This window comes from Ascaphus truei, chromosome 17 (assembly GCF_040206685.1).
Source record: "Ascaphus truei isolate aAscTru1 chromosome 17, aAscTru1.hap1, whole genome shotgun sequence".
Lineage (NCBI taxonomy): Eukaryota > Metazoa > Chordata > Amphibia > Anura > Ascaphidae > Ascaphus > Ascaphus truei.
Genome location: NC_134499.1, coordinates 39,233,297 through 39,254,335, shown reverse-complemented (window position 1 = coordinate 39,254,335; position 21,039 = coordinate 39,233,297). Strand labels below are relative to the sequence as shown.

At 40.6% G+C, this 21,039-nt stretch overlaps 1 protein-coding gene across 16 annotated transcripts in view; it reads left to right on the top strand.

Moving 5' to 3' along the window:
- CACNA1D (calcium voltage-gated channel subunit alpha1 D) overlaps positions 1–21,039 on the top strand; it is a 214,595-nt gene that overhangs the window by 166,934 nt on the left and 26,622 nt on the right. For all 16 annotated transcript variants that reach the window (XM_075574879.1, XM_075574885.1, XM_075574886.1 and 13 more), the window contains 9 exons: positions 9,416–9,544; positions 10,351–10,416; positions 11,449–11,540; positions 11,796–11,955; positions 12,488–12,615; positions 13,205–13,301; positions 14,396–14,498; positions 15,181–15,282; positions 19,627–19,757. In XM_075574879.1, the coding sequence (XP_075430994.1) occupies positions 9,416–9,544; positions 10,351–10,416; positions 11,449–11,540; positions 11,796–11,955; positions 12,488–12,615; positions 13,205–13,301; positions 14,396–14,498; positions 15,181–15,282; positions 19,627–19,757 (1,008 nt within the window). The remainder of the gene's footprint in view (positions 1–9,415; positions 9,545–10,350; positions 10,417–11,448; positions 11,541–11,795; positions 11,956–12,487; positions 12,616–13,204; positions 13,302–14,395; positions 14,499–15,180; positions 15,283–19,626; positions 19,758–21,039) is intronic.

The following is a 21,039-nucleotide window of genomic DNA, read 5'->3' as shown; positions in this document are numbered from 1 at the left end:
TTATTGTAGTGTATGGTGCGTTATCTTCCAATAACATTGTTAGTTAAATCGTACCTGTGGCTGAACACCCATTTATTCCCTGTTAAAGCTCAATTTCAGGGCAGTTTAGGTTGAACTTCACTCATGTAATGTTACGTCCCTGCATTAACCTTAACTAGTGGATATGGGATGTTCTAATAATGCCTCTTGTGCCTCCTTAATACTAATTAACACTATGTGCATGACAACGTTATATTGTTGTCCTTTAAAGATACACCGTTAGTCGTAACTTGATGTTAAGTTTGGTTGACGTCGCATGAAGTGACTAAGGCTGAGTCCATGGTGACTACAGCCGTGCGGAGGCGCGCTGAGGCTGAGGGAAAGCGGGTGCTTTCCCTGGCCTTAGTTCGCGAGCCGTCCGGGGGCATGTCGGGGAGGCAGGCCAGTGATGTCACGGAGCTGGTTAGCCCTCATTGGGCGAACCGCTCCCGTGACCGGCCCTGCGCTCCCGTGAGTGCTCAAACTAAAAATTTGCTAAGACCTACGCCTCCGCACGCCTGCGGACGCGTGCGCGAGCCCCTGCTAAAGCCGCTCTCACTGCGGCTGCAGGGGCTCACTGACAAGCGACAGCGCGCCTCAGCACGGGCGCTGACCCTGAACTCAGCCTCAGAGTTTCAGGGATCTTGGCTTATGAAAACTACATGAATAGAAAGAAATCATGAAAAATGGTTGGTGATTGCTGTTCAAATTAAGCACAGGCATCTTTTAGCTCTTTATAACTGACTCTCATAACAGTTCATTTTAAATCAAATTAAAAAAAAACAATTGACGTGGCCTTTAGTGTTCAGTTTATGAACTCTGCTGCTGGCGCCAGATAGCTTGAGCTGCTCTGAGCATACTGTCCTTCCTATTAATTGGCTGTGACCTTTCCTAATGTAGATATTGGGTATTGTATATGCTGGGAGAAGAATTGTGGTAATGTAACAAAGCAACACAGGTTATTTTTAGCAGACACAACTATATGCTCGTTCGGTAAATTTGATTTGCCATCTAAATTGGATAAAATAGACTCTGAGTTGACTCAGTAACAGATGTTTAAAATTATGGCTTTCTTGCTTGATAATTTGTTTTACTCATGACACACCCAACGATCACTCTTAATACAAGGAGAAAAGACCAAAAAAAATAGCCCACATTAAAACATTAATAATAGGAGCGTGAAGGGCAACGGTCTGATTTCCTGATACTCATTAGGTGACAAATTCATTCTGAAGTAATGTGCTGTTTCCCCATGACTTAGAAGAATAAACATATGGTCCATTTATTGCGATATTTTCCTTTTCACATCACTAATGTAAGTACGTATAAATACATATTCAAATGTCCTATTCCGTATCAATATAATATCTTAAAATTCTGTTTTCATTTTAACTTATAATACTTTTAATTTTTTCAAAGCCACCAGAAATTGACCCAAATGGGCAACCCACGGTAAGATTAGGAAACTGGCGCAAATGCGTTACTGAAATGGCTTTATTTTCCATTTCTAATCTATTTTCATCTATAAAAGATCTCCAGATTTCCCCCTTTATTCTGTCATTTGCTAAATGGATGTTCTGTGAAGTCATTGTATCTTCTTTCTTTATTTTATTTACTCTGCCTTCCCTTTATTTTGCCAAATGGCATCACTGGAAACACGTTTACATTTATGATATATTTAATTTTAACCAAAATATGAAAAACTAAAGCAAATTAAGATGCGTCAGTTGCGTGGGGCATGAGTTCAAATTCTGAAGATGTCTTTCTTCGAAATGTATTTATTTCTTGTTCAAATTGTAAACTACAGTAAAATGCCAAATATCCTACTACAAGTGGCAGATGCAGCATTAAGATTTAGAAAGTTTATTTCATAATAATGAATATGTGATCAATAGTTTAATTGGGAGTCATGTAGTACTGAATATAGTACTGTAGTTGCAGCAGTGATAAAACAAACACATTCAATTTTTTCCCTTTACTAAACACAACGATTTAAATGGAGTCTCCTATCAAACCTCATTTGTTAAAGGGATCAAAATAATAAGAGAGAAATCTTCCCAAACAATGTTATTTCAATCCAAAAGTTTTATCACAAAAAGAAAATCCCTGGTCAGTTGCACACCGGAGTATACTAATAAGTATAACTGAAATTAAATGTGAAGTGTACTAAAATATAACGTTTAATGGTGCTTAACTAAATAAAATATATAGGCATAATTCATTCAAAATTATATATATAGTCATAACACGTTGTGTGTGTCCACAATTTCACCACAAATAAAAAAACTGTCTTAATAATAAACTCAGGCTATTGTGAAACATAAATAGGGTTCACAGTCGTGGTAATCTGATGGCGCATTAAATCAGTGTGCCAGGGAGAGTATTTGGTGTGAGGTTAGGCATTAAATCAGTGTGCCAGGGAGAGTATTTGGTGTGAGGTTAGGCATTAAATCAGTGTGCTAGGGAGAGTATGGTGTGAGGTTGGGCATTAAATCAGTGTGCCAGGGAGAGTATTTGATGTGAGGTTAGGCATTAAATTAGTGTGCTAGGGAGAATATTTGGTGTGAGGTTGGGCATTAAATCAGTGTGCCAGGGAGAGTATTTGGTGTGAGGTTGGGTATTAAATCAGTGTGCTATGGAGAGTATTTGATGTGAGGTTGGGCATTAAATCAGTGTGCCAGGGAGAGTATTTGATGTGAGGTTAGGCATTAAATCAGTGTGCTAGGGAGAGTATTTGGTGTGAGGTTGGGCATTAAATCAGTGTGCCAGGGAGAGTATTTGATGTGAGGTTAGGCATTAAATCAGTGTGCTAGGGAGAGTATTTGGTGTGAGGTTGGGCATTAAATCAGTGTGCTAGGGAGAGTATTTGGTGTGAGGTTGGGCATTAAATCAGTGTGCTAGGGAGAGTATTTGGAGTGAGGTTGGGCATTAAATCAGTGTGCTAGGGAGAGTATTTGATGTGCGGTTGGGCATTAAATCAGTGTGATAGGGAGAGTATTTGGTGTGAGGTTGGGCATTAAATCAGTGTGCCAGGGAGAGTATTTGATGTGAGGTTGGGCATTAAATCAGTGTGCCAGGGAGAGTATTTGGAGTGAGGTTGGGCATTAAATCAGTGTGCTAGGGAGAGTATTTGATGTGCGGTTGGGCATTAAATCAGTGTGCTAGGGAGAGTATTTGGTGTGAGGTTGGGCATTAAATCCGTGTGCCAGGGAGAGTATTTGATGTGAGGTTAGGCATTAAATCAGTGTGCCAGGGAGAGTATTTGGTGTGAGGTTGGGCATTAAATCAGTGTGCTAGGGAGAGTATTTGATGTGAGGTTGGGCATTAAATCAGTGTGCCAGGGAGAGTATTTGATGTGAGGTTGGGCATTAAATCAGTGTGCCAGGGAGAGTATTTGGTGTGAGGTTGGGCATTAAATCAGTGTGCTAGGGAGAGTATTTGGTGTGAGGTTAGGCATTAAATTAGTGTGCTAGGGAGATTATTTGGTGTGAGGTTGGGCATTAAATCAGTGTGCCAGGGAGAGTATTTGGTGTGAGGTTGGGCATTAAATCAGTGTGCCAGGGAGAGTATTTGGTGTGAGGTTAGGCATTAAATCAGTGTGCTAGGGAGAGTATTTGATGTGAGGTTGGGCATTAAATCAGTGTGCTAGGGAGAGTATTTGGTGTGAGGTTAGGCATTAAATCAGTGTGCCAGGGAGAGTATTTGGTGTGAGGTTAGGCATTAAATCAGTGTGCTAGGGAGAGTATTTGGTGTGAGGTTAGGTATTAAATCAGTGTGCTAGGGAGAGTATTTGGTGTGAGGTTAGGCATTAAATCAGTGTGCTAGGGAGAGTATTTGGTGTGAGGTTAGGTATTAAATCAGTGTGCTAGGGAGAGTATTTGGTGTGAGGTTAGGTATTAAATCAGTGTGCTAGGGAGAGTATTTGATGTGAGGTTAGGCATTAAATCAGTGTGCCAGGGAGAGTATTTGATGTGAGGTTAGGCATTAAATTAGTGTGCTAGGGAGAATATTTGGTGTGAGGTTGGGCATTAAATCAGTGTGCTAGGGAGAATATGGTGTGAGGTTGGGCATTAAATCAGTGTGCTAGGGAGAGTATTTGGTGTGAGGTTGGGCATTAAATCAGTGTGCTAGGGAGAGTATTTGGTGTGAGGTTGGGTATTAAATCAGTGTGCTAGGGAGAGTATTTGATATGAGGTTGGGTATTAAACCAGTGTGCTATGGAGAGTATTTGATGTGAGGTTGGGCATTAAATCAGTGTGCCAGGGAGAGTATTTGGTGTGAGGTTGGGCATTAAATCAGTGTGCTAGGGAGAGTATTTGGTGTGAGGTTGGGCATTAAATCAGTGTGCTAGGGAGAGTATTTGGTGTGAGGTTAAGAATTAAATAAGTGTGCTAGGGAGAGTATTTGGTGTGAGGTTAGGCATTAAATCAGTGTGCCAGGGAGAGTATTTGGTGTGAGGTCGGGTATTAAATCAGTGTGCCAGGGAGAGTATTTGATGTGAGGTCGGGTATTAAATCAGTGTGCTATGGAGAGTATTTGGTGTGAGGTCGGGCATTAAATCAGTGTGCCAGGGAGAGTATTTGGTGTGAGGTTAGGCATTAAATCAGTGTGCCAGGGAGAGTATTTGATGTGAGGTTAGGCATTAAATCAGTGTGCCAGGGAGAGTATTTGATGTGAGGTTAGGCATTAAATCAGTGTACCAGGAAGAGTATTTGGTGTGAGGTCGGGTATTAAATCAGTGTGCCAGGGAGAGTATTTGATGTGAGGTCGGGTATTAAATCAGTGTGCTATGGAGAGTATTTGGTGTGAGGTCGGGCATTAAATCAGTGTACCAGGGAGAGTATTTGATGTGAGGTTAGGCATTAAATCAGTGTGCCAGGGAGAGTATGGTGTGAGGTTAGGCATTATTAAATCAGTGGTGCCAGGGAGAATATTTGGTGAGAGGTTGGGCATTACATCAGTGTGCCAGGGAGAGTATGGTGTGAGGTTAGGCATTAAATCAGTGTACCAGGGAGAGTATTTGATGTGAGGTTAGGCATTAAATCAGTGTGCTAGGGAGAATATGGTGTGAGGTTAGGCATTAAATCAGTGTGCCAGGGAGAGTATTTGATGTGAGGTTAGGCATTAAATCAGTGTGCCAGGGAGAGTATTTGATGTGAGGTTGGGCATTAAATCAGTGTGCCAGGGAGAGTATTTGATGTGAGGTTAGGCATTAAATCAGTGTGCCAGGGAGAGTATTTGATGTGAGGTTGGGCATTAAATCAGTGTGCCAGGGAGAGTATTTGGTGTGAGGTTAGGCATTAAATCATTGTGCCAGGGAGAGTATTTGGTGTGAGGTTAGGCATTAAATCAGTGTGCCAGAGAGAGTATTTGATGTGAGGTTAGGCATTAAATCAGTGTGCCAGGGAGAGTATTTGGTGTGAGGTTAGGCATTAAATCAGTGTGCCAGGGAGAGTATTTGGTGTGAGGTTAGGCATTAAATCAGTGTGCTAGGGAGAGTATTTGATGTGAGGTTAGGCATTAAATCAGTGTGCCAGGGAGAGTATTTGGTGTGAGGTTGGGCATTAAATCAGTGTGTCAGGGAGAGTATTTGGTGTGAGGTTGGGCATTAAATCAGTGTGCCAGGGAGAGTATTTGGTGTGAGGTTAGGCATTAAATCAGTGTGCTAGGGAGAGTATTTGGTGTGAGGTTGGGTATTAAATCAGTGTGCCAGGGAGAGTATTTGGTGTGAGGTTGGGCATTAAATCAGTGTACCAGGGAGAGTATTTGATGTGAGGTTAGGCATTAAATCAGTGTGCCAGGGAGAGTATTTGGTGTGAGGTTAGGCATTAAATCAGTGTGCTAGGGAGAATATGGTGTGAGGTTAGGCATTAAATCAGTGTGCTAGGGAGAGTATTTGGTGTGAGGTTGGGTATTAAATCAGTGGTGCCAGGGAGAGTATTTGATGTGAGGTTAGGCATTAAATCAGTGTGCCAGGGAGAGTATTTGATGTGAGGTTGGGCATTAAATCAGTGTGCCAGGGAGAGTATTTGGTGTGAGGTTAGGCATTAAATCATTGTGCCAGGGAGAGTATTTGGTGTGAGGTTGGGCATTAAATCATTGTGCCAGGGAGAGTATTTGGTGTGAGGTTGGGCATTAAATCAGTGTGCCAGGGAGAGTATTTGGTGTGAGGTTAGGCATTAAATCAGTGTGCTAGGGAGAGTATTTGGTGTGAGGTTGGGTATTAAATCAGTGTGCCAGGGAGAGTATTTGGTGTGAGGTTGGGCATTAAATCAGTGTACCAGGGAGAGTATTTGATGTGAGGTTAGGCATTAAATCAGTGTGCCAGGGAGAGTATTTGGTGTGAGGTTAGGCATTAAATCAGTGTGCTAGGGAGAATATGGTGTGAGGTTAGGCATTAAATCAGTGTGCTAGGGAGAGTATTTGGTGTGAGGTTGGGTATTAAATCAGTGGTGCCAGGGAGAGTATTTGATGTGAGGTTAGGCATTAAATCAGTGTGCCAGGGAGAGTATTTGATGTGAGGTTGGGCATTAAATCAGTGTGCCAGGGAGAGTATTTGGTGTGAGGTTAGGCATTAAATCATTGTGCCAGGGAGAGTATTTGGTGTGAGGTTAGGCATTAAATCAGTGTGCCAGGGAGAGTATTTGGTGTGAGGTTAGGCATTAAATCAGTGTGCCAGGGAGAGTATGGTGTGAGGTTGGGCATTAAATCAGTGTGCCAGGGAGAGTATTTGGTGTGAGGTTAGGCATTAAATCAGTGTGCCAGGGAGAGTATTTGGTGTGAGGTTGGGTGAGTACAGCGCTAGACATAAAAAAGGACACACGTTTAAAATCTTATCAGCTCCAGAGCCAGAGGTTTTACTCTATTGGTAACAATATTTAGTTGAAGGACTGTGGTTAATACAGTATATGGTCCTCAGGTTTGAATAGCATGTTGCAGTCTCTCCAGACAGAGGCAGGAAGCAATGGTCCCTATAAAGAATCAGGCTACTGTATCTACATTGATAATAATTCCAGCTCTCAGGAAGAAACGCTTTATCCGTGCAGATACTTGAGTTGTTCCTTTGTTGTTTTTACATGGTTTTCTTTGAATGTTTTCCATCTGTTGTTGCGAACTAATAAGGCAGGTGTTTCTTGTTTGTCTTGTGTTTCTTGTTTTATGAAAGGGAGGTAAATAATCACTTGACCCAAACACATGATACACCCAGAATGACCTCTAAAGCTGACCAGTACAAGTTTAATGAACTCATCCATCATCCTTTGGCTGAAATCTGACAGTACTTGAAGGCTGGGTAGACTTTATAAGAAGCATGCTCTGTATTTGGATTTAGATGACATGCAGAATTAAAGTGAATACACTGTTATGTTTTATAAATATTAGACAAATGGTCATGGTTTGTCGTTTGTTTACTGAACATGGTAAAGTGCAGAAAGGCATTGCTATGCATATATTGTCACTAAATTAAACAAAACCAATGCCCCTATTTTTGGGAGGCCCGCGATTCTTTCCCTCTCTCTCCTACCTCACCGTTCATAAACAAATCAGCCCCAAATGTGCAATCCCACGTGGGCAGCTGTAAAGCATGTATCAGTCTAAGCCCAGGGTGGGTAACTCCAGTCCTGGGGGGAGAAAGGTGCCACCATTTCCACGTATTTACACATATTTACAAACTTTTTGTTGTTTAGATAATACATTCCACATTTCTATACATATTTTATCTTTACACATTTTAATTTATACATAAGAGTTATTTAAACATATTTATAGGTGTCATACTTAAGGCATTAATCACCCTGCAAATGCCTTTAAAATATCATTGCCATTAGTACACTTTGGTCCTAGGAGAGATCGCCCCTTTTGTCGATTCAGTTAAGCAAGTAGTCTTGGTGTATAAACACTAAAAACGCTAACAATGTCAGTGACAGTGGACATAGATTAATTTCCTATGTAATTGTACATGGTCGTTAGAAAATCTATGAATCCTTTCACTGTTGTATGGATTGCAGTCCCCTGTCACACTGATTAAAGTGAAGACAGGAAGAGGCTATTTTTGGACAACTAAAACACTAAAAAAAAAAGTAACATTTTTAGCAAGGAGGAAAATAGAAACCCTTTAACTAAAGCAGTATTATAATACTTTAAAGTGTACCTCTTCGAATCTCTAAAGCCAAGTCAGAGTCATCATAGAATAACGCACATTTTATCCCAAATTGGTGTGTGGGGGTTCATTACAATACGCCAAAGGTTCATACTTCCTTGGATAGTCCAAATGCCAATTTGGGGTTTTAAAAATTTGTAGAAAAACATTGCTAAATACAAATGGATCCTTCTTCATAGCATGGCACCTGGTATGCATTTTGCTATTTAAGTAGTTGTAAGTACAGTGTGAACAGCACCAGCTTACTTGATGGTACATCGTTTTACAGCTGCCGGAAGCTGCTGAAAATGCCAATTAACACTAGAATCATCAAAAATATCACAAAATAAAAGCCTTGCAGCCCTTTACATAGAGTTTAGCAAAAATCACCTTGTTTTATTAATTGAATAATAAATTCACACCGAAGAACGGCAGGGTTTCTGGCTTATAGCCCTTTCACAAGCCTCAGGCTATAGTCTGAGTTTTAATTTAGAAGGACTGGAAATTCTGATGCCGGAAAATGCCATAATAAGACCTAAAACAACATGCAACTTTGTTTTAAATGGAGTATTATAAAAGATACCAACTATGAATCCTCTGTCCAAGGACTTTACCTCTCCTTTTATACATTAACACAATCCAAACCCAATAAAAACACTTGTTTAGTAGCAAAACGGCAGCCTTATCACATACTTTTTTTTCATTCCATGGCAGTATATATTTTTTAATGTGTGATGTTCTCAATTGTTTTTAAGCCAATGCCAACTGCACAAGCCCCAACCGGGGACCCTGCGGTAAGATTCGGCACGCGCCCCTGGGGGCTTTACCTCTTCTTGAGTTTATTCCTATTTTGGTCCTTTTCTACCAGCTTGCCTGATCTTCTTTATAATGTGCTATTAGGAAGGTTGTGCCATGGTTTGCATTCATTCGATTTAACGGATCAAAAATTGGAACTTGGAAATGCATGTGCCTGGTAATACATTCCCACTGGGAATACACTTTGTTGTAGCATGAAGCTTTTTTACTTTATCCACTTCTGTGCTGGGTAACTTGCAATGTGCTGCGTTGCAGGCCCCTTCAGCACTGAATGAGTTAATGCCGTGTTTTTTCTAAAGTACCTTTAACTTATGTAAAGGCCCTGGAACGCAGTCAGTGTCCTACTGGGCCTTGTCATCCTTTGCATTCACTGCTAATGTTCCTGGGTGTTTCGCACGCTCACCTCTTTCTTCGTGTGGTTTGAATTGACGTGATACCTTTCAGAGCTCGGAAGACAGCGCTAGGATCTCGATTACATTTTTCCGTCTGTTTCGCGTGATGCGTTTGGTAAAACTTCTAAGCAGAGGTGAAGGAATTCGAACATTGCTGTGGACATTTATAAAATCCTTTCAGGTATGTAGTTTGCATGGTTTGTACTGTTTAGAACTAATATAGGGGGGCTGAAAGGAAGCACTTAAAACACACCAGCCAACACGAATATGTCCTATCCAGGTATTTTTCCTTAACCCACAAGAATAAGTACTTAAAGCTGCTTGTTCATTTTTAATAACCTGAATTGGGGTCATCCAGAGCGGATCTGTGGTCCCCCAATGCCTGAGCACCCCCATGTTCCTGGACAACGAGATGTCATCTCCCACAAAATGGGCGCATAGTCGTGGCTTGCTCCCGTGGCCAATACGAAGCCGATCGGGAGATGACTTTGCGACCATGTTTGTACTTTTCTTAAACACTCCCGCCACACCTCGACCAACGGATCAGGATCCAGTTAGCTCAGAGGTTCTCAACTTCAGTCCCCAGGAAACCCCAGCTTCAGGACAGGTGGCTCAATCAGTTGAGCGACCTGTGCTGAAGCAGAGAGACACTGATTGAGCCACATGTGCTAAAGCAGTGATATCCTGAAAACCTGACACGAGCCATGCTGAAACAATTAATGTTCTTGTGCATTTTTTTTCTAAAATAATTTACATGTATGTTGCATGAACAATTATCTTATGTCTGCAGGAATCTATGTATATAAGGTATGAAAGGTGTGGGAATTTGTAACTATTGTTATTAAGAAACACATGGATAGTGACCGAATAACATTTCTGATCCATTTCGTACAAATAGATGGATAAGAAAAATATTTATTACATTCAAACTGTTTTTCTATACCACTTGCACCTATAACACATATATGAACTGTTTTTGTATCCTAGGCGTTACCATATGTTGCGCTGCTGATTGCAATGCTGTTCTTTATCTATGCTGTGATCGGTATGCAGGTAATTTTCTTCTTTTCTACATATCAATAAAAAAAATCACATATACAATGTGTGTTAGCCAGCTCTATTTGCGTAAGTTAATTTTTCAAAAACAGTCTTCATTGAAAAACGCTACAATATTGTTGATTGTTTTTCTTTATTTTTAATAGCACTATGGATGGATGTATGGATGTATGGATGTATGGTTCTTATAGCAACAATCAGGAACACAACACTTTACAATGTTTACACTCGCTACAATGCAATTCCAATACAATACATGGAATATTCATACATGTGCATATTTGTTTTGTACTTAAAGACTTGTTAATAGATTTCTTACTAAGCACAAAATAATGATTATACAAGGATTTCTTAATTCCGTTAATTTAGCTAAAATAAAGCGAATGTTTTAGATATATAGGTATTTACCAAAATAAGTAAATACAGTATGTTGATTTAGGGAGAAATCTTTAGGGAGTCAGGAAAGAGTTTTATTTTCCCCTTATGAGCCAAAATTGGAAAATATTTCACTGGGGTTTTTTATTTACCTTCCTCTTGATCAATATAAATTCAATAATAGGATGAGCATCTCCGTCGACTAAATTTAACGTAAGTTGAACTCTACAGTATGTATATACAGACATACCCCGCATTAACGTACTCAATGGGTCCAGAGCATGTACTGTATGTAAAGCGAAAATTTACTTAAAGTGAAGCACTACCTTTTCCCCACTTATCGATGTTTCGGTTCAGGTAGGGAGCTGGTATTGCTGTTTAGGACGTGCTGACAGGCGCATGTGCGAGCTGCCGTTTGCCTTTTGGGCGAGGCGAATCAGCGTGTCACTACTACGGCGGTCTGTAGGGCAGAATAAGTGTCCGTACTCGCTAAGCGAGTGTACGGACACAGGGGTATGGGGCTATTGAAAATATGTCCTTACTCGCGAGTGTACTTAAAGTGAGTGTCCTTAAACCGGGGTATGCCTGTATGTCTTTTTTCACTCATCTACTACTGTATGTAACTATGTAACGACGTCACTTCTGTGTGTGCAGGTTTTTGGCAAAGTTGCTATGAGGGATAATACACAAATCAATAGAAACAACAACTTCCAGACCTTTCTCCAAGCTGTGCTTCTTTTATTCAGGTATAATAAAAACAATGTGCTTTTAATGTCAGAAATACATTTGGGAATATTTCTGTTTATTCTCTTTGTTTCTTTCTTTCTCCCTTTTTCTTTATTTCCTTCTTTTTTTTCTCTTTATATCTTTCTGCCTATTTCATTTTTTAAAGGGCCGCTATTTAGCTCTATTGGTTTCTTAGCATTAAGTTACTTTTCCTGTGTAAATAACAATATGTATGTTTAAGCCTAATGGGCCTTACTCTCTGTCATTCCCAAAAGATGTGCAACCGGGGAGGCATGGCAGGATATTATGCTGGCGTGCTTACCGGGGAAACGGTGCGATCCAGAGTCGGACTCTAACCCCGGAGAGGAAAACACCTGTGGGAGCAATTTTGCCATTGTGTATTTCATCACATTTTACATGCTGTGTGCTTTCTTGGTAAGGGCCCTTGTCATGCATGAGAACAATGGGAGATGCGAATTCCCCCTGGCAAAACCGGACTACAAAGAATTTGACAATGTGATTACTTTTTACCCCCTCCTTCCCTTCCTAAGGTTCGGTTATGTTACACATTTCACTAATTAAGAAATGAATAGGAACAGGTTTAAATAAAAAATCATGGGAAAGGCAACTTTTATATGATTAGGATCAATGTAGTTCCAACGTTTTCTATATTTACATTCCTGTTTTTTTAATATTGCATTTTTTGGTTCTGTATTTTTAAAAATGGCCATTTGACAACCCTGCCATTAGGGGGGCGAGAGAACCTGTATACTGTATTGGGATTTGTACAATACACATCTCGCCCATTGTGTAAGTAAAGTTTAACTGATACTTCCCTGAAAGTGGAGATGTACGGTATGTTTACTGAATGATGAAGATTTCCCTCGTTTTTCTCCTACGTACCTCTGATATTAGTTGACTAATACTGCTCCGATATGTTGAAGCGATATGGTTTCTTTATATTTAGATTATCAACCTATTTGTGGCTGTTATCATGGACAACTTTGATTATCTGACACGTGATTGGTCCATATTGGGTCCCCATCACTTGGATGAATTCAAAAGAATATGGTCGGAATATGATCCCGAGGCCAAGTGAGTTATGTAATTTAATATATGTGCAGTATGGGTATTATCTACATAAAAAAAGAGAAAGTCATACATCTGTTCTTATATAAACACTAATCACATTTCCATACTTATTTAGTCTCAGCCAGGTAATCACAAATCAGTAGTTAGATCAGTAGTTTCAGTGGCTGTTCTAGCTTAATAAATCTTATTGCTAACAAAACTGTGTGAACGATCCCAGGCAGTATAGTGTCCTGAGCTTGTGGGGGGAATACACACTTATTAAGGCCTCAAACTGCAGAAGCCTCCAAAGTCACACCCCACACTGCATTGCGGCTGTGGATGCGCAAACTTTTTTTGTCTGCGCCCCAAAGCCAGCTTCCCCCCCCCCCCGATCGTAGGCTCTGATACCTTTCAGTGGATCAACATTGGAGTTCTACAGTACGTAGGTGAAATTATAGTATACAGATCTCTAACCTACAACTAATCTGCATATACAATATGTTTTTGTTAAAGGTTTATTAGGACTGGTTCCGAAGTGTCTGTGGTGTTTAATGAGCATATAGTATTAGCTGAACGTGGCGCATACAGTAATAAAGTGTGCTTTGTATTATAGGGGGAGAATAAAACACCTTGATGTGGTCACTCTGCTTCGACGTATTCAGCCTCCACTAGGTTTTGGAAAATTATGTCCACACAGAGTTGCATGTAAGGTAAGCTCTTCGGAGCAGGGACTCCTCTTCCACAGTGTTACTTTTATGTCTGAAGCACTTATTCCCATGATATGTTATCTGTATTATTTGTTATTTATATGATTGTCTCATGTATTACTGTTGTGAAGCGCTGTGTACATTAATGGCGCTATATAAATACATACAATATTACAAACTTTAAATGGTCCTATTCTTCTGCTTGGCCACTTAAAAAAAAAAGCTCTTTTTTATAATGTTATGAAAAAATATCATGTAGGAGAATGTGAGTTTTTAAGCATTTACACCAGGGGGGGGCCAACTCCAGTCCTCAAAGGCAACAGGTCAGGTTTTAAGGATATTCCTGCTTCCGCACAGGTGGCTCAGTCATATTGACTGAGTCATAATGACTGAGCCACTGATTGAGCCACCTGTGCTGAAGCAAGGATATCCCTAATACCTGGCCTGTTGGTGGCCCTTGAGGACTGGAATTGCCCCCCCTACACTATAATATTTAGCTACATCTTTAAGGAATAAAACTCCTAAAATCTTTACCTTTCAATATTTAATTCCCATTTGCCCTACCATTTCCAGTCCTGACTTGGATATTTATATTGATGCGTGAGTTCAAATATTTGTGTATATGTGTATGTTTTAACTGTAACATAATAAGACTTCATATTACCTTTATGATAATCCAGAAGAAGATGGCTGAGAGTCTGATACTGATCATATCACTGGGCACAGCAGGGGGCTCAACTCCAGTCCTCAAGAACCCCCAACAGGTCAGGTTTTCAGGATATCCCTGCTTCAGCACAGGTGGCTCTATCAGTGGCTCCCTGCTCCTTGATTGAGCCACCTGTGCTGAAGCAGGGATATCCTGAAAACCTGACCTGTTGAGGGTCTTGAGGACTGGAGTTGAGAACCTGAATAAGGTATTGTGAGATACAATGTGACATTCAAATGGATGAGAGTTTGTGACAGAAGTTAATGTAGAAAAGCGCCACTGTAGGTAGTGATAAGCTTGGTCAGTAGTTTTTTGAAACGGCCAATAAAATAACATCTCTGACATCCATGATAACGTACGTATTTTTTTATTTTTGTATTTCCTCTTGCAGCGGTTGGTTGCCATGAACATGCCTCTCAACAGCGACGGGACGGTGATGTTTAATGCCACCTTGTTTGCCCTCGTTAGAACAGCACTGAAAATAAAAACAGAAGGTATGTGTCCGTAATAAAAGTGTTACCTACATTGTGAGACCACGTTCAGGTGTAACCAGACTCGTAGCCGCAGCTCCGAAGACAATGCCGGCTGCAACATTACTGCGGCGGGGGCTACCCATATTCTTACCCCCCGCCAGCATTACTCCTCCGCCGCGGGGCAGCCGCGATCGCGTTCCCGTAAGTCTGAAAAATCAGGTAGCACCAACATGAATTTAAAAGGTTCTGCGTGGCTTTGTAGCACATGGTTAAGGCTGAGTCCCCGGTGGTCACGGCGGCACGCGCTACGGTGTGTGCGCCACACACCACAGCGCAGCCCTCTATGGGGCAGGCCCCAGTGGCTGTGTGTGTGTGGGCACGCAACGCGCTGTGACACGTGCGCTGGCAGGGAAGACAAGAATTTTTTCTTCCCGTGCCGCAATGCGGTCACGTGGCTGTGCGCAGCCAATGGGAGTGCATATATGCCCGTCATTGCCGTGCCCCGTCATGGCCCCCCGCCCCCCATGATCTCCCCTACAGACCGGAGTAGGAAGTCTGCAACTTTTTCTAAGAGTGCAATAAACAGCTTGTGTTTTCTGCCCTACTATCAGTGCACCTTCTATTAGTATATTAATGTACAATAGAGCAATGAAAATACATTTGTTATTTCTTCACCCACCAAAGCTGCATTGTACTTCAACAGGTAACCTTGAGCAAGCCAACGAAGAACTCCGAGCGGTGATTAAGAAAATATGGAAGAAAACCAGTATGAAGTTACTTGACCAAGTTGTCCCTCCGGCAGGCGGTCAGTGGGAATAACTTTGTAATAATGTCTGTTCTAAGGTGGAGACTTCCCAATATTCACCAGAACTGGCATAGTCTTCAAGAACATGTCAGAAAATACAGGCAGGTCAGATAGTTTGTAAGCGTATATCTGAACTGCTTAGCCAGAGTGGCCAACTCCAGTCGTCAAGGGACACCAACAGGTCAGGTTTTCAGGATATCTCCACTTCAACATAGGTGGCTCAATCAGTGGCTCAGTCTGCGAACCACCTGCGCTGTAGCAAGGATAGCCTTAAAACCTGATCTGTTGGTGGCCCTTGAGGACTGGATTCGGCCCCCCTGCTCTGTGCATGTACAGCTGCTACCCTAATGCCAGCACCTGATGCTATTAAACCCAATTGCATACCGTACATTCATTAATACAGTGATGCACACAAAGACATGCTGATGCTCATACAGTACACGTATACACATACAAAGACACTGATACACATTGTCTAAACCAGGGGTGGCCAACTCTAGTCCTCAAGGGCTACCAACAGGTCAGGTTTTCAGGATATCTCTGATTCAGCACAGGTAGCTCAATCAGTGGCTCAGTCGAAGTCCAAGCCACTGATTGAGCCACCTGTGCTGAAGCAGGGATATCCCTAATACCTGGCCTGTTTGGTGGCCCTTAAGGACTGGAGTTGGCCACGCCTGGAATAAACTACAATCACTGATAGTGTATATAGAATGGTATTCACAGATGTGAAAGATGCTGCAGACAGACTCACACTTCCGTATATACTGTTAATACTGTATGTTGCTGAAGTAGAAATCTGTGCATGTTTGCTTCTGTGAGAACAAAAGCCCCTGCAATTGTTCTAATTTTCAATCAGATACACAAATGCTGTTATTTAATGTATTTTGCACATTTTACATTGATTTTACCCTTGTTTATTTATTTATAAATAATGATATATAAGTATAACTTAGACTTTTCTTTAAAGCAGCAGTACTAGATAACTTGGACATGAAAAGCCATTTCGTTTTTATAGTTACTCTAATTTTAAAATACTTCCTCGTCTCAAAATCTCTTTAAAACCATTGTTCGTCTGATTAATCCAGACTTTCCAGACACGGCCTGTGCGTTTCATTGGCTCTGGGTAGTTACGCACGTCACAGTGCATTTACTGTTCAATTCATGCTGCTAAAACCAGGCCTTCACAACAATAGGAATTTTAGTGATGAATGGGAAAATATTTATCTAGAGCACCAGGGGTGGCCAACTCCAGTCCTCAAGGGCCACCAACAGGTCAGGTTTAAAGGATATTTCTGCTTCAGTACAGGTGGCTCAATCAGTCTTTGACTGAGCCACCTGTGCTGAAGCAGGGATATCCTGAAAGCCTGACCCATTGGGGGGGGTCTTGATTACTGGAGTTGGCCACTCCTGGTCTAGACATATCTGGAAAGTTGGAGAGAAAAAGGTAAGCATAAGCAGATCTCAACAGATAATAAGAAACTGATTTATTGTAGAAAGTAATACAATACGTACATTAGATATATGGAAATCACGCTAATATATACATGCAAGTGTTCTAATATTGCTGTTTTATTATTTGCTATGTCTGCCTTAAAATTGTTTCCAAATGTTACACACTTAGTGAATTTAAGCAGATTTTATCATCCTAGTATCTTAAGGAGTAATTTAGCCTTGCATCATCTTTCAACATCTTCAATGGAGTAGTGTTGTACTGAATGATGTGTGTCACTAATTAGTTCGACATCTGCTTTAATGTATTCTCTTTATAACGTGCACTTCATTGTTGCTATCTTATAACTGTCTTATAACTGTCTTTGATGTTTTAAAGGTGCAGAATCCATTCTATTTCATCATCCATATCAATACATCCTAAGATAGAGTTGCATGATAATGACCTGGTTACTTTGTAGCTTACTGTACTTTTATAGTCTTAATGCAGCTTTAAGGAATGGTCAGGTCTGGAAGCAGCTTCAGGAACCCAGTCCCAGTGCTGATGGAGGCTGAGCGCTGTGAAGGTGACATTCTCAGTCTCTTAAGGGAGAGCATGCTGGCTGCTTTGCCTTTCAGCATGGTCCAACAGGCAGCATTCGCTTTGATGCTAGGCTAGTGGCAGCCACTTTTTACTGGCATTGTGGCTGCCATTTTTGAGAGCAAAATGACGATAACAACAGTTCAAGAAGAAGATCTCAAAACAAAAAGGGGGGAAAATACCTGATACTGCACATTTAAAACAATTGTTTTTGTCTTATTGTAGTCGTTTTAGCCTTACACCGTGACTGCTTGCATGGCATAACTGAATTGCTGTGTTATTGTTGTAACAATGTGCTTGAGCTTTTTCTGCAGCCTACTGTATACTCCTTTCAACTATCCTCTCAGAATATTCTGAAGCAATTCTGTTTTAGGGTGGTGGCATGGAACTAGCGTTGCCTCTTGCCAGTTGTATTCCCCTACATTTATTAAATTAACACAGATGCATGCTTCAGAATACAGTATCTAGCTGTGCCTGCCTGAGATGTCAACCTGTACAAATCATATCCATCAACATTATCATTTTAATAAGATAAAGGTAGCTCCAAACATAAACTTGGTTGGTAAGTATTTAAACGAAACCTATTTTTTATTCATTTTAAATATTTTAAACAACCTTAAATAAATATGCAGGTGTGAACTGAAATAATGATCATTAATGTATACCAGGTCCTTAGTGTTTCTGATCAATTAAATTTGGCGTTTTAATTGCAAACGCATAGATATATTAATGACAAAAATAAACTTCGGAGAAATGAATGTAAGATTATGGTTTAGGAACCGCATTTTCAGTCTTTTCTATGGTAATAAATCCACTTACAAAGAGCCTGGCATTTTAATCAAGTTGTTTTTTATTTGCCTAAAATATTGCTATCTGTAGGTTTTATTGTAGTCTTTAAGGCACAGAATAGAACAAGGCTTCCTAAAAATAGTTTAATGTGAACTTGAGAGCAATTCTTTTTTCACTGTCAGTTTAATTAAGAGATTTATTCCAACATAGATGTCCCTGAACATAAACTTTTCTTAGACTAAAAGCTTAATGAGTAATTAATTTGCTCTGCTTCAAACAACTTTGTGTTATATTGATGGACTTCTGACCTCAACAGGAAAATGAGCAAAAACATTAGTGTAATTTATTGGTTTTTTTTTAATCTTGGGTTTTGCTCTCATTATATGTGAAACAGTTTATATATTATTCTTTCTAATATATATATTCAAGATGTGGGTAACCGGTGCATCAAAAAATTCAAGTCCCAATACTAGATAATAAATTCTTCCGTTGAGGACACTCCAATATAATAGTGAGCAGCAATAAAACACCCTAATAGGGCTAAGGGACTAGTACCTAGTGCTGACAAGCACAATAAACAGTACATAAATGATCCCATCCATAGTGATATAAGGTAGTGATATGCAAGAAAAACTCACTTTTGATTTCCAGATTTCCTTTCAGAGGAGTAGTCCCATCAGGTATCCTGAACAGCGTGCAATCCACCAGGCGAGCAAGTAGAAGATGGGTGAACAAAGGCAGTGCACGGCCTACAAAGAATGGAGGAGGCTCATGGTGACAAAAATAATTCCATCTATTAAATAAGGAAAACACAGATGACACAGAAAACGCACACCTACGAGTTTCGGGTCGTGCGCCCCTTATCAATATTACCTTGATAAAGGAAGGGCGCACGGCCCGAAACTCGTAGGTGTGCATTTTCTGTGTCATCCAGGGGTTATGTTTGATCCCCTTATTTAATAAATGGAATTCTTTTTGCCACCATGAGCCTCCTCCGTTCTTTTTAGGCAGTGCACTGCCTTTGTTCACCCATCTTCTAATATGTATATTCATAATATAAAATTACAAGAATAAATAGATGAGATGGGTAACATCTATGTTGGATTAAACAAGCGTAACCTAACTGTCAGGGAAGGTAAGTTAATAAAGTTGAAACAACTATTGTAAGTAAATAAGTGCCTACGTTCGATGTTATTTATACAGTGTTTTCTGTCCCCCCGATTATATTACACAAATTACTTTAAACTAGAACTTACCATCGCTCCTTCAATACACCTTAAACATAACGCGTATTATAATACATTTCTATCAAAATCCTTATAAAATTAGTTTTCATCAAACCTCCACCCGGGCTCTCATATGGCTTGCTTATGAGTGTTTTGTGCTAGAGTTAATCTCCCTTGTTGGGGGCCCCAGAGCTTACCACATACTGCATCCATCACGTTTTTTGTCAGTCAGTCGCAAGTGTTTAGGGTGCTGGTGAATGTGTCTGACTTGGGAAAGATTTGTCTGGTCTGTTCATTTAGATGATGAGGTAACCGTGGGGAAGTTCTATGCCACCTTCCTGATACAGGACTACTTTAGGAAATTCAAGAAGCGCAAAGAACAAGGACTGGTGGGGACATACCCTGCAAAGAATACCACCGTAGCCCTTCAGGTGATTGTTGTTTATTTTAATTACTATGACCAATCGACTCTAACACCAGTAATATTAGGACTGAATCATCCTGGATTGTTTTATTAAACTGTTGCAACATACAGCATAGCAGCATCCAGGGATGCTTTATTACAGTTATTGAAGGTAAGTAGCTAATGGTTTGTTTGGTGACCAGCATGCAAAAACCAGAGGTGATATCACAGTAGTGGGCTCCGTAGGATTATCACTAAAATGTGATTTATTTGCCTACACCGTCGGAAAATAATAAATATGGCAATTTGCTGATGTCTTGGGCAGCGCCTCCCTTATGCCATGAAGCACCTTCTCTTTGTTTAGGAAAATGTCAGCTCCTTTCAAGAGGTGAAATCTTCCCTAGCAAGGGGAAGGTGGATTCATAGCATATTGAAAAAGGCCCTTACTTTCTGCTTGTTTCTTTTCAGTCCCATACATCCGGGGTGCTCAACGCCAGTCCTCAACCCCCCCCCCACCCCACCCCCTCTCCCCGCATCAGCAGGTAAGGTTTTCAGGATATCCCAGCTTCAGCACAGGTGGCTCAATCGAAGACTGAACCTCTGATTGAGCCACGTGTGCTGAAGCAGGGACTGATCGAGCCATCTGTGCTGAAGCAGGAATATCCTGAAAACCTGGCCTGTTGGGGGGCTTGAGGACTGGAATTGAGCTCTCCTGCTTATGGTTTTGTGAGACTATTTAACTGCATATTTTTGCATATTGTGCGTGTAGTTTAAGAAACAATAACTTGAAAGCGTATTGATCTAACTACTGTATAGGTTTCCTTTGCGTCTGAACTAGAACAAATCTAACAGAAACCACATCTGTAATTGTGCATGCTATCTGGAGAAAATTGGATTTTATTGATCAATTGACAATTCGACACAGACTGTGAAGCCTTATAACGGGATAACACGAGAGGCCTTCATACCGGGAAAAGAGCTTTCTAAACTTCCCTGGTCTCTTTGCCATATTTGCTGTTGCAGCACAATAGGAAAAACACATTTGCAATGTAGTAAGGAAATATTTATGAACACTAAAGGAAATGTATGGTTTACTGCGATACTACCAAAGTACCAATAAAGGAAAGATATATGAGGTTTCAAAAAATGTAATCTGTAGAGAATTCTCTAGTTCTGGTTTAAAAATCTCGGGGCGCCCCTGCTCATCAGATCACACTTATCCCCTTCTTGCTCACAACCTGTACATTCACCCTCCCTCTCATATGCACGTACCCACCACATTCACCCACCCCTTTCTTAAAGTTCACATT